Raw genomic sequence first — 14,106 nt, forward strand, 5'->3', positions numbered from 1 at the left:
TGTAAACAAAGAGAAGAAGAAAAAATTAATAGCAGCTTGGTAGAGAGCTGCAGGCTATATCGTTGAGCAGAGAAAATGGAAGTCATAATGTGACTGCTAACTTTTGCTGCAGTATAGCTCCACCTAGAGGAATTAGAATGAACCACACCTTATTTAATAATTTTTTTCTGGCTTTACACACTCTGAGGAAGATTGAGTTGTCATTCATACAATCCTAGCAAGTCACTGACCTCACCCCGGTTTTGAAAGAAACAGGAAAGTCTGTCAGGAATCTAGAATTATAAACTTATCAATTCTGAATCAGAGATGGCAGAACCAAAAAACTAGTTATTCCCACTGAAATCTATAAACTCAGTTTTCTCCTCTTGAAATTGTGTGTACTATTCTCAAAAGTGAATACAACCTAATGCAAAAAAAGAGGGCATGATGAAGGCTCTGCGCCTGCAGAAGACCCAAGGATATGCCAGAGATTTGTTTGTCACTGCAACCAGCCACATCCATTTCATGTAGCCATACGCAATGGGCACAGCAATGATACAAAGATTTGTGCAATCAGCCCATGATAAATCTACTCTAGTAGTTACATTCTTCCATAACCCCGCTCCAAATTTTTAGGTCACTTTCCATTTCAGAGATTTTCTCCCCCCCCCCCCCCCATTTTTGAGTATCTGATCCAAAATCAGAAAAGATGTATGTATAGTTGGATTGTGAATTCTGGGAAGCAAATCACAATATAAGTAACTAAATTTGCCATTATAGGCATAAAGAACTTGCCCTACCAGACTAGATTATTGGTGTCTCAAGTCTGATACACTCCCTCTAACAATGGCCAGCATCTGATTCTTCAGAATGAAGGCAAAGATCTCCCACAATATACCTAGTCAATTGTGCAATGCAGCACACAGGGAAAATAATTCCTTCCAAACTTCTGTGACAATCTGATTGCCCAAAGCTAACAATCCGAATCACCAAAGCAGAGGTTGATTTTCATTTCAATTCTTCATTCATGCTATTTCCTTACTGCTAAAAAAAAAATTAAAATGTTCATTTTAAAGGTTAATTTTAAAGTTTAAGGTGTTAAAACCATTTGTGTTTTAGTGATCTCTTGGAGAGCAGACAGAAAAATTAAATGCTCACAATCAAACTGAAGGCCTTAAAAATAAAAGTGGCCAGATTCACATTTATGCACTGGCTGCTTTGTACTGCCTTAGTGACACAAGGCAGCTGTGAGCCTGGCTTAACCAACCCATTAAACTAAAGTAGCACAAAGAAGCCAGATCATATTGGTGAATCTGGACCAAAAATATTTAAGCTACTTACATTTAGATCAGGCCAATCAATGCTGATTGTTTTTCATGCAAAATTGATATTTTCTCTTGTATTTCTCATGAAAAAAAAATTGGCACTTTCAATCTGCTCCCCCCACCCCACACCCTCCCTCCAAAAAAACAATAACAACCTTAAAATGGAATGGTACCAAGTACCTCACAAGATGTTTGTGTATTTTAGTAGAACTGAAGAACTGAATTCTGGAAGGCTAAAGAAACCCAAAGCACTTACCACATGGTGTAAGATGCAGTGGAGGAGATGAACAGTTTGTCAAAATGCTAACTTTGAATTTTGATTTACAAAGGATCTCATCTGATAACGTTGTTGTGACACTCCAAATCTTCCCAGTATTTGTCTTCAAATCAAAAGCAGGATATGCGTCTCTGATTCTGGAGAGAACATATGATATATTTATAGATTTGTCTCTCCTGTCACTTAAGACAAAACTACCCCAATATGCCAAAAACAACAGTATAGTTAGATATTAGGGAAAAAATACATGATGATGAAGGGTACATTGATGCTATGAACAAATCTACTTCTGTCAGACACCTCGGTGAGATAACTGTTGCCTATTTCATGTTTTATTAAATAAGAGAACCACTGGTAAAATCTCCATTGATTACAGTATGCAATATTATGAACAGAATCACTGTGTGGGTCTGATCCTAATCCCACTAAAGTCAAAAGGAGTTTAGCCAGAGACGTCACTGTACTGTGATCAAAATAATTTCACCATGGTGCAACGAGTGTATTCTGTTAAACTAAGTAAACCCATTTAGTCATGTCCGAATAATGGTGACATCATAGCAGAATTTTTGGAAGCCTTCTCAATCCATTGCTGAATTTCAAGCACTCAGTAAGGTGATCTTCCAGTGATTTGCCACACACCATTCATCCATCTCCTCACTGGTTGCTGTCTACTATGATTCCCTCCCCCGCTTCCATCTCTGTACCTAATGGGACCAAAATACATACATTTGCGACTGATTTCTGACATCAGGGTCTGCTTCTCTCCAACAATATTTCTAACATAGAAAAAAAGATGAATGCCTATCTGCAGGATATGCAAGAGAGTCTTCACCAGCACCACATTTCAAAAGCTGCAATTTTCTTCTTGTCAGCAGCATTAACTTCCCAAGCTTCACATCTATAAATCACTATGGAAAAAAATGAGGCTTTTTATGAGTCACGCCTTCATACATTTTGAGATGCCATGGTTTTTCCAGTTTCTTAAGGGAGACCATAACTGAGTAAGCCATCCCTAGTCTTTTACCAATTTCCTTAGAACAGCATCCTTAGTTGGATATATATGATCCCAGATAATTAAATTCATCTACTGCCACTACAGTTTGTCTGTTAATCCTGATGCCCACTTGCATCTCATTTTTGTTAATCATGTCAAGGTACAAGCACTTTGTTTACATCGCATACAGGAATAGTCCATATTCCACACAAACTATTTTCATAGACTCCAACATGTATTGCATTGGTGGTTGTAGAAAAGAGCGTCATGTCAACATACCTTAGGTTAGCTAAGAGATGTTCACTAATGGAAATCCCAGCTCCTTTCACTTTGTCAAAACCATTCAAGGCTCATAGAATCATAGAATATCAGGGTTGGAAGGGACCCCAGAAGGTCATCTAGTCCAACCCCCTGCTCAAAGCAGGACCAATTCCCAGTTAAATCATCCCAGCCAGGGCTTTGTCAAGCCTGACCTTAAAAACCTCTAAGGAAGGAGATTCTACCACCTCCCTAGGTAACGCATTCCAGTGTTTCACCACCCTCTTAGTGAAAAAGTTTTTCCTAATATCCAATCTAAACCTCCCCCACTGCAACTTGAGACCATTACTCCTCGTTCTGTCATCTGCTACCATTGAGAACAGTCTAGAGCCATCCTCTTTGGAACCCCCTTTCAGGTAGTTGAAAGCAGCTATCAAATCCCCCCTCATTCGTCTCTTCTGCAGGCTAAACAATCCCAGCTCCCTCAGCCTCTCCTCATAACTCATGTGTTCCAGTCCCCTAATCATTTTTGTTGCCCTTTGCTGGACTCTCTCCAATTTATCCACATCCTTCTTGAAGTGTGGGGCCCAAAACTGGACACAGTACTCCAGATGAGGCCTCACCAATGTCGAATAGAGGGGGACGATCACGTCCCTCGATCTGCTCGCTATGCCCCTACTTATACATCCCAAAATGCCATTGGCCTTCTTGGCAACAAGGGCACACTGCTGACTCATATCCAGCTTCTCGTCCACTGTCACCCCTAGGTCCTTTTCCGCAGAACTTCTGCCTAGCCGTTCAGTCCCTAGTCTGTAGCAGTGCATTGGGTTCTTCCGTCCTAAGTGCAGGACCCTGCACTTATCCTTATTGAACCTCATCAGATTTCTTTTGGCCCAATCCTCCAATTTGTCTAGGTCTTTCTGTATCCTATCCCTCCCCTCCAGCGTATCTACCACTCCTCCCAGTTTAGTATCATCCGCAAATTTGCTGAGAGTGCAATCCACACCATCCTCCAGATCATTTATGAAGATATTGAACAAAACCAGCCCCAGGACCGACCCCTGGGGTACTCCACTTGATACCGGCTGCCAACTAGATATGGAGCCATTGATCACTACCCGTTGAGCCCGACAATCTAGCCAGCTTTCTACCCACCTTGTAGTGCAGAGTCTTGGAGACTAAATACATGGTTGCCTCACACCTTGCCCAGTGGAAAACCACTCACCATTGCCTATTGCTGTCTGCACTGTGGTCTGCTAGAGACTTGTAATAAATTCAATTAGATGCTTTGTCTGCCAGTATCCTTCAAAGATACAAACTGTCATGCTGGATGGTGTAAAATACTTCTGAGTAGCCAATTAAGCACATACTCAATGTGTGCTTGTACTCTCTGCATTTTTCAATGAGACTATGGATATCCTCAGTTTGATCATGTGTGACTTGGCCCTTTCAGAAACCAGCTTTTTCTGGTGGTATTCCTGTTTCTATTGTTTGTTGCATGTGATCCTGGATCATATAGAGCAGAATTTCGCCTGCATGCAACATCAAGGAGATGTACGATAGTTATTACACTCTATTATGCCTCCCTTCTTTGGTAAGGGCATAGAAATTCCCTTTGTCCATTCTCCTGGCCAATTTCCAGTCATCCGTACATAATTATATGTTTTCCATATATAATCAGCACTGCATTTGCCAATCATTTTTTAACAATTCTTCAGGCATGTTGTCTACCTTTGGTGTTTCTCAGTCTTCATTTTCATAATAGCACACACCACTTACTCTCACAGGGTTAATGTCTCATTCTCTCTTTTCTGTTGTCCTGTACCATAGGTGGTTCTGGGGAGGCATATAGATTGGCACCATAATCTCTCCACCTGCATTTAATATCACCCTTAGTGAGAACTCTGCCGTCATGATCTTTTATTAGGTTTGATCACAGGGTAAACCTTTTGGTAAGAAGCCTGACCGCTGTAAACAGAATTGTGTGTTATTATTCTCTTTACAATTTCCAAGTTCCATAGATTTTGCTCTTATATATTCACTCTCATCTTGTTCTATTAAAGCAATGTTCTTAATGACAGATTTCTAAGAAGATAGTGTAACTAGCTTTGGGCACATAAACTTACAGATACTAAGGCCTCAGCAAAGATTGAATACAGCGAGTCAAAACATTTCAAAATTCTTCAACAAGCAAGGGCACATTTTCTGTGCAAAATCTGACACACAAAAAATTGTATCTGTTTTCAACCAGCTCTAGGATCAAACCTGGAACATTCATCAGCAGAAATATAGGCTTCTCCTATTTAAATTTAAGGAAACTCCTGTAGATGTTTATAGGTAAACTGTTCTAGTCACTAAGTCAAGCCACTAAAGGGAAATCTGAGACTACATAAGTGAATTATATACTGCCTCTCCTTCCAATTACCAGAGGTCGATTTCAAGTCCCCTTTGGTGTGTCATTGAAAGTTAGAGACACCATGATTCTCAGCTGGGATTGAACTTGCAAATACACTCTACTGCATCAGATAGGAGTACATATCCTACCAATTGAGGCTTTACATTTCACTAATTGACCTGCATTTTTAGTAGCTAAAATAAAATATTCTTTAGTAAGCACTTTGCTTTCTTTTGTGCTCAAGCAGCATACTGTATGTTGAGTTGGCAGCATTTTATATGGTCTCTGATTACAGTACATTTTGTGGCATAGTTCTCTGTATAATTCTCTTCATTAGAAGGTTATTTCATAGAATCACAGAATATTAGGGTTGGAAGAGATCTCAGGAGGTCATCTAGTCCAATCCCCTGCTCAAAGCAGGACAACACCAACTAAATCATCCCAGCCAGGGCTTTGTAAAGCCAGGCCTTAAAAACGAATAAGGATGGAGATTCCACCACTTCCCTAGGTAACCCATTCCAGGGCTTCACCACCCCCCTAGTGAAATAGTATTTCCTAATATCCAACCTAGACCTCCCGATTGCAACATGAGACCATTGCTTCTTGTTCTGTCATTTGCCATCACTGAGAACAGCCTAGACCCATCCTCTTTGGAACCACCCTTCAGGTAGTTGAAGGCGGCTATCAAATCCCCCCTCACTCTTCTCTTCCGAAGACTAAATAACCCCAGTTGCCTCAGCCTCTCCTCATAAGTCATGTGCCCCAGCCCCCTAATAATTTTTGTTGCCCTCTGCTGGACCCTTTCCAATTTGTCCACATTCCTTCTGTAGTGGAGGGACAAAAGCTGGACACAATACTCCAGGTGTAGCCTCACCAGTGCTGAATAGAGGGGAATCATCACTTCCATCGGTCTGCTGGCAATGCTCCTACTAAGGCAGCCCAATATGCTGTTGGCCTTCTTGGTAACAAGGGCACACTGCTGACTCATACCCAGCTTCTCGTCCACTGTAATCCCCAGGTCCTCAGAACTGCTGCTTAGCCATTCGGACCCCAGCCTATAGCAGTTCATGGGATTCTTCCTTCCTAAGTGCAGGACTCTGCACTTGTCCTTGTTGAACCACACCAAATTTCTTTTGGCCCATCCTCCAATTTGTTTAGTTCACTCTGAACAAAACTGGTCCCAGGCACTCTGCTTGATACCGGCTGCCAACTAGACATGGAGCCATTGATGACTACCCATTGAGCCCGACAATCTAGCCAGCTTTCTATCCACCTTATAGTCCATTCATCCAATCCATACTTCTTTAACTTGCCCTGGCAAGAATACTGCTCCTGATGAAATCAGTAGGAGTTGAAGAAATCCAACACCTCATAGCAGTGAACCTTGAGACTGTCAATTTGGCATTTTTCACCAGTGTCAAATTCATTTGAAAAAGGATTCTGAAACTATCCATGGAAGAACATTTGCTAAAGCCTTTTCCATAATTGTACCAAGAAACCTGGTAAAGAGATTATGGAAACTGCTTTAAAGTTGATATGTATACAATGAAACATTTCAATTATGGGTTGCCACCTGTACAAATATTACCTGGAGAAAAATATAATGGGTTTCTATTTGAGTTACTAGCTGGAGCTGTAAGTTTGCATGATGTAGAGTTTGAATTATATATCTTGCCTCTGATTTATAAAACCTGATAGTTACTAAGATTTTTTAGGGACTTGGGGGAAGCTCAGTAAGACTGAATGGGTTAGTTGTGTGCAAATCTAATTGAGATTTTTCTTGGTCTTTTCCTTAGTGTGACATTATCTCCTCAGGATGCTTTCTTATTTTGATAAAACAAAAAGAAAGGGTTTGCCACCGTCACACACAAAACAAGCTATGACCAAGTAGAAACAGATTAATAGAAATTAATCTTCCTAACGCTGTAAATAAACTCATTAATTCAGAAAATCAATAGGAGGCTTTTCCTGTAAGTGGAGTAAAAAGTTAAATGTATGTTTGGACAGAACAATCTGAGTATCTGACAGGAAAGTATGTCATGTGGAATAGGCCTTCATGAATCTGATGCTATTAGAATGGGGTCTGGAGTCAGACTGATGCACTATGAAAAAAGGGAAACAGAGAAATCTCTGATGCAGCATATTTGGGGGATGGACAACCCCCTCACGGAGCTAAAAATATATTCAGCTAATTTGAGAGCCATTAACATGAATTAGAAAACATTTTTATGAAGACAGGTCTTGACAGACCTTGCAAAAAACTGACTCAATATCTAAATTTAAATGGATTATATATATTTAAATACCTAAAATGGGTCGTTGGGGGAAAAATAGTATGTGACCATGTTACTAAAGACTATCATAATAAATACAAATACTGGGACTCAACTGAGGTTGTATGGGCAACCTTCAATCTTATATTTCTTAATGTTCTTGGTTTTAAAAAAATGAAATTTCTAATTTTTTAAAAAGAAAACTGAAAGAAAGAAGAAAATTAATTTTACCATATGGGACTGTAACAGCCCAACTCTATCCAACTCAGCAGGGTTGGAACACTAAGGTAGTACCTGGTAGCAATAATAGCCTATTATCCTCTAAGTGGAACAGCCACTGGAGTGGAATGTAACACAGTTTGTCAGTGGGTTACACTGTTGTTTTCTAGACAAAAGTGGAATGTTAGGTATCAAGATTCTGAGGTTCTATCCCCGGCTTTGGGAGAGGAGTGCTTGGACATTAATGAACAGCTTGTGCTCAATAATCAGGGTTTATCAATGGAACAGATGAAATTTGAACTCATGATATTCAGGCTCCCAGCCCAGTGCACCTTTACTTAGGCCAGAGGGTATTTTGCTGAAGGAAAATGAGTGAGCAGGCAGGCAGTTAACTTCAGGCGTGGCAATATATGCAGTGCAGATGAACTGTTTAGAAAATTGAAGGGACAAGTGCCAATTCTGCTCTACTATACATGTGCAGATGGTAATTATCCAAAACTTTAAAACTTGGCCAAAACACAGTTTTCATGAGAACAACAAAAAACACTTCTCCAGTACCAGGATCATCTCCCAGCCAACTTTCAATTTCTGGCTGCAAACCCCAGAAGCACTAGAGCTGGTCAAAAAGGTGGCATGAAACATCTTTTATGTTCAATACACTGAAAAACATCAATTTTGAAGAGGTCAATTTACTTCTTAGTAACAAAAAGGGAGGTACGGAGAGAAAATATTTTTTCTACCACACTTCCTCGTTCATATTCATCTCTAAACCAAAATTAAGAGTTTTTCCTTATTTAAAAGACATTGAAATTATGGCATTGTTCAGAAATAATCATCCAATTAATATTAGCGAGATAAATGTCATAGTTGGTTGAATAAAGTTTTTTCATTACTTACTTCTTCACTCCATTGCAGAAGGAGGCAATACTTTCATTACTCCCTTGATCCGCTTCAACCAGCTGGATAGACCAATCTGCAAGCTAAAAATACCAAAATTAAACCAGAAGAAATAAAGCTCACTTTATTTACCTAAGGAAAACTGAATCATCTAGTGAGTTCAGCAACATCATCTTGCAATAGATTTCATGAGGGCTAAATCCTCATACCTCAGCACAATTTCACTTACTTAGATGGGTCTCCAGTGAGCATAAATCACCCACTGGATTCCACTGAAGTATCAAAAGATTTCATTGGTAACTCAGCAAATACAATGCACTCTGATCCTCAGCAGTCCGTAATTTAATTTTTGTTTCTATTTGTAAAATATTATGGATTTGTAGTCTTCTGTATGGAACATCAATGTTTTAAATGTTTCTCTAGGGTCAGTGACTACAGCTTGTCAGGCTCTGGGTTCGAGGCAGTCAGAACTGGTGATTAGAGCCATAGTCCAGAACAGGTACAAGGGTCAAATCAAGACCGAGCTGAGGGCAGAGCCGAAACCAAGGGCTAGGGACCGGCTGTGGGTCAGAACTGAGGTCAGAGTCTGTAGACAAGCCAAATAGGATCCTAATTAGAGTCCAGATGCAGGCCAAAGGTCGAAGCCAGCTGGAAGTCAGAGTCTGGGGGACCAGGAGGCAGGTGTAGGGCTGGAGTATGGTTGGAGTAGGGCACGGACAAGGCTGAAACAGCCATGAACAAGTCTAGGACAAGGCTGGAGCAGGAACAACAACTGGATCAAGGGAAAGCTGGAAGCCGAGGAAGTCAAATACTGTGCAGAAGCATAAAGGTGCCTGGCTGAGTACTGCTGTTGCACAGACTAACTTGAAGCTCTGGTGGGGTCAGTGAAATACTTGTGCCTGGGGGTCATATGACCTGGGCCCTGACCGGGTATATGCCGCTACAGCAAACCTGAGTGCTGACTCACTGTAAGCTCTGCTTAGGGGATAAATCACTGTAGCTGAGTTGCTGCAACGTCCCTGAACCATGAGTTACTGCAGGCTCTGTTGGAAGGGGGAGTCATGGCAGCTGTGTGTCCAGCCCTGGTCTGGCTGCAGGTTTGCATCATACATAACTTTGTCAGACTTTTAAAATTGAGGCTGAAATTTTCCATGCCATCTTTGTGCCTCACTCTGATTTTTCCCCAAAAGAGTTCCAGCCAAAATGGTTCAGTTGTTTCCAAGAATGAATTGGGGAAAAATACATTTTGTCCATGTTAAAAATTTCTCAAGACTGTTTCTTGAAGAAGCTCGTCCGACTGCATGCTTTGGAGCAGAGACTTGAAATGTGGCAGGGAGATGATCTTTTGTTGTTCCCATGAAATCTGCTCACATTTGGCCAAGTTAGAAGCCTTAGAAAAATCTGTTTGCAGATGCTGAGTGCAGAATTCAACAGCTGTTATCTCTGAAGATTCCATCCCCAATGAGAATGCTCTGTCCCCTCATACCACCTACATGTGACCAGAATGCATCTGCACTGTTCTCACAGAGTGAATGAGCATGTTCCACTCTGAGTATGCAAGGGAAAAGATAGACTTTCCTAGTAATCACTGCTCCTAGCTGCAGCTACCATTTGTAATCTGCTTTGTGGACCTCCAGGAGGAAAGGCACCAAATAAATTAGAAATTGTTATTTCACCCTTTTAAAAACCACAATCACATCTCTGTGCAGTCAACCACAGTCTTACTATCTGAGGAGGAATAGATTTTTCTCCAGCCTGTAAACACCAGAGAGAGGCACAAACCACAAACTCCAGACCTTGGTGTGATTCTCACCTTTTGCGAAGTGGTCTGAACTGGTGTCTTGACAGAGGTCTATAATAAAAGTCAACTTTACTCCCCAAGGTCTGATCCTGCAAGGTGTTCAGCATGTTCTGCTTTGAGTAAGGTCAAGAGATGCTCAGCACTTTGCCGCATCGTGCCCTAGCTATCTGAAAAGGGTCACTGTAGAGTGATTTGACATACTTCTCCCCACATGTATCTGGATACTTCACGATTCCCGAAATATTTCAGAATGCTGACCAAGAGGTGGGTGGGGGTCACCATTATGAGGAAGGGAAAAATGTCAAGTTATGGAAAGGAAAGGGTGAAGAGAAGAGGGTGAGGAGGGACAACATCAGAGAGGGAAATGGAGACCTGGAAAACAAGGAAATTAACGCCCCTCCCTCATCCCCCCCAAATATTCTTGAATGGAGCACTGAACGCTTGAAAGAAGGGAAAAGAAAGAGAAAAAACTTGGTTCAAAAAGACAGCAAGAGCCAGAGAGTATCATCAAGAGATCTGATTTCTGAAGACCTGTTCAGTTACAGTAAAAGATATTTATTTCAAAAATATACATACATAAAAGCAAGCAGAGTGAGGTCAAATTAGTCATTGTGCCAAATCTCAGAATTAGGACAAGTCATTTTGAACAGGGATAGAGATAGTAAATTTGGCTACACAGCAAAACAGATTCAGCATAATTCCCTGCTGTTACAGATTTTTTGTTACCTCTGTAAAAAAGCTGGGGGGAGCCCACCTTACAATACTTTGCTCTACAGTAGTAATGGTCCAATGATCCAAACAATCTAATGGTCCAAAAGCGCACTACTATAATAAACAGCATTGGAGTATTTTGGACCACAAACCAGATCCTCAACTAGTCCAAATTAGCCTAGTCCTATTAGAATCAATGGAGTTAAACCAATTACATCAGTAGAGAAACTGGTTCCGTTAGCTTAAAAAATGAACCAGCTTTTTTTAATGGGCAGATGGGAGAGATAAGTCCACACATTTAAGTATAAGTTCGGGAAGCCACAAGTAAGATGTGGGACAGATCTGGCCAACATAAAATTCTTATTAGTTAGACTAAGCAGTCTCCTTTCCCTTCTAAAGTGATTTCTTATGGGCTGCTCGGTTCTCTTCTGACTGAAAAGACAGATTATTTTATACGAGGAGATTCTACAAGGAAGTAAAATTTAGAAGTTTTCCTCCCAACTAATCATCAAGAAGAGTCAATGGACTGTTTGTTTATAAAGGTAGCTTCCTCTTTAACATATAAAAGCATTACAGGAAAAACTGAGTGCCAAGAAAAATAATATTCCTGCCTGATTATCCACTGCCTCACATCATGTGTTGTTATTTAAGACCTGATCCAAAAGCCCATTAAAATCACTGCAATTCTTTCAATTGACTTCAGTGGGCCTGATCTAAAGCCCACTAACATGTGCAGAATGAGAGCCATTTCTCACGCACTTCACATAGGTGTGGGTGAGTACACAAGATGCAAGGCAGAGGACAGTCAAAACCAAGATCTTTAAGTCTTTCAACCATTCAAATTTGGCACATACCTCTGTGCTTTCTGCAGAGCTGTTTGCAGAAATGCTGGGCCAGACAGGTCCTGTGGTCAATTCTCTAGGAGGGTTTGTTAAGTATGTTTCCCCAGAGCTCACAAGGCAAGTTTTACTGTCATTTCTCCTTTTATCTTTCATTCCTTGTCCACTTGCATTGTCATCTGAGAAAACGGGATGTTGATAGTCTATATGTTCAAAGCCTATATAGAAATTCAGATTTTTATTCTCTTTCTCCACATCTGACCCAAATTCATCTGTAGTTGGACTCAAGTTATTTCTTCCATATGGATCATAGTCATAAAGTGTTCCAATGGGGTATGTGGGGTAGGAATTCTCTACGGAGAGGTCACTACATCCGGATAGCAAAGAAGGTCTGAAGCCAATTGTTGGTGGCACCCTGACTTGCTGCCAGTGAGAGGTGGAGCTTCCAAAGTAAAGGTCCCTATGAGGAATTTGAGGTGGATTTACTCCGTATAAATGTTCTTCTGCTGCATCTGAGAAAAACTCCTTTTCTTCAAGGTCATGTGTATATGCTGGGCCATAAAAGGGTATTTCACTGCTGCCTTCACCAACTATTTGGTCAAGTCCTAGACTGACCTGGCTATCAGGATTAAAATGATACATAAAGGAAGACGCTTGGTCCTCAGATTGTCCTTCGTGTAACTCATCTTGTGTCAAAGGCATTTTCCAAAAGTACGCCATGCTTCTTCATCCCATGAATCTTAACAACACTCAGGGGAGAGTTGCCACAGTTTCAAAGTCACAATGAGTAACACTGCAGAATTTGAGCTGTATATTCACTGGAACAAAACAAAATAAAACTAGTTAAAATGAATTTAATGTGTTGTAAGCTGTACACGTAAATGACATTCATTTTAGAGTTCTCTCTACAGGGAATAAGATCCACTCTCTTATCTTGTACCTGGAATGAAACCCACCATATGAAACAGATGTAGAATGGTCCTTGGTTTCTGGACTGTTGAATAATATTTGTGGTCATTAGAACCAAAGATGCTCATTTCTGCAGTCTCCAAATAAGTTATTTTAAATTCCTTATCATTTTTACAGTTGAATAGCACATTTTATCCAAGAATCTCAAAGCTCTTTCACAATACCCCTGTGAGGCTGGTCAATATGGGGGAAAAAAATTTTCAAAGGTTCAAAAGAGAGTTGGTGGTCTAATTCTCTTTTGTGTCTTTGAAAACCTTCCCTTATAATGTCCATTTCATAGAGGTGTATTTTGAGGCATAAAGAGGTTAAGTGACTTGGTCAATTTGGAGTTTATCATATCAATCAAGGCAAATATCAGTGAGCCAATTTAGCCTTTCCCCCGCCCCCCCCCATATGACATATTATTAGAATGAGATTGGAAACAAGACCAGTAAACATATATTGACTTATAAGTATGGAGGGGGCACAACGGCAAAAGCAGTGTGTCTTCAAAACTTCAGAGTGCAAATGGCAGGGAATAGCAGCCACCACAAGCCATACACAATTGTGTTCCCTACTTTTTCAAATAGAAATAAAACCCATTTGATTTAAGAATGTAATGACTATTTATACTCTTCCTTTCAGAACAGAAATACTATTGAAATGAAAAGATCCCTTGTAAATTGCTGAGGCTGAAAACCACAAATAATTTTTTCAATATGCTGCTAAAATCTATAATGTATTAGCTTAGCTAATAATGCTGTGCACTGAAAATCTATATTATAGTAGGTTTCAGAGCAGCAGCCGTGTTAGTCTGTATTCGCAAAAAGAAAAGGAGTACTTGTGGCACCTTAGAGACTAACCAATTTATTTGAGCATAAGCTTTCGTGAGCTACAGCTCACTTTATCGGGTATTCAACATAACATTTTTAATTATTATTTTGATGAAACTCTATCTTGACTCAGACTACTCACCCATAATCAGAAGGAACAGGGAGGATGAAAATTGGATTGTTTGATATGAAAATCTCTAAGACGTGCTGTCTAGGGTTAGCTGTACCTTTGACCCTCAGTCTTTCCTTCGGCACCCCTTTCAAGGGACAGGACCAGCATATGCACTTCTCTCAGACTGAAATCCTGGAAGTCACCCCCATTTTTAGAGTGGGTCTCTCGGCTACAGCACCCATTTA

The 14,106-nt window shown here is 40.4% G+C and overlaps 1 protein-coding gene across 1 annotated transcript in view; it reads right to left on the reverse strand.

The window, feature by feature from the left end:
* The window catches only part of PIK3C2G (phosphatidylinositol-4-phosphate 3-kinase catalytic subunit type 2 gamma), a gene marked incomplete at its 5' end in the record, with an annotated part of 290,505 nt that extends 277,817 nt beyond the window's left edge, over window positions 1–12,688 (reverse strand). Inside the window, 3 exons of the mRNA XM_084630371.1 lie at window positions 1,561–1,718; window positions 8,618–8,700; window positions 11,984–12,688. Coding sequence (XP_084486497.1) covers window positions 1,561–1,718; window positions 8,618–8,700; window positions 11,984–12,688 — 946 coding nt within the window. The remainder of the gene's footprint in view (window positions 1–1,560; window positions 1,719–8,617; window positions 8,701–11,983) is intronic.
* Between the last annotated feature and the right edge of the window lie 1,418 nt (window positions 12,689–14,106).

This window comes from Lepidochelys olivacea (assembly GCF_965140295.1).
Source record: "Lepidochelys olivacea isolate rLepOli2 genome assembly, chromosome: 1".
Lineage (NCBI taxonomy): Eukaryota > Metazoa > Chordata > Testudines > Cheloniidae > Lepidochelys > Lepidochelys olivacea.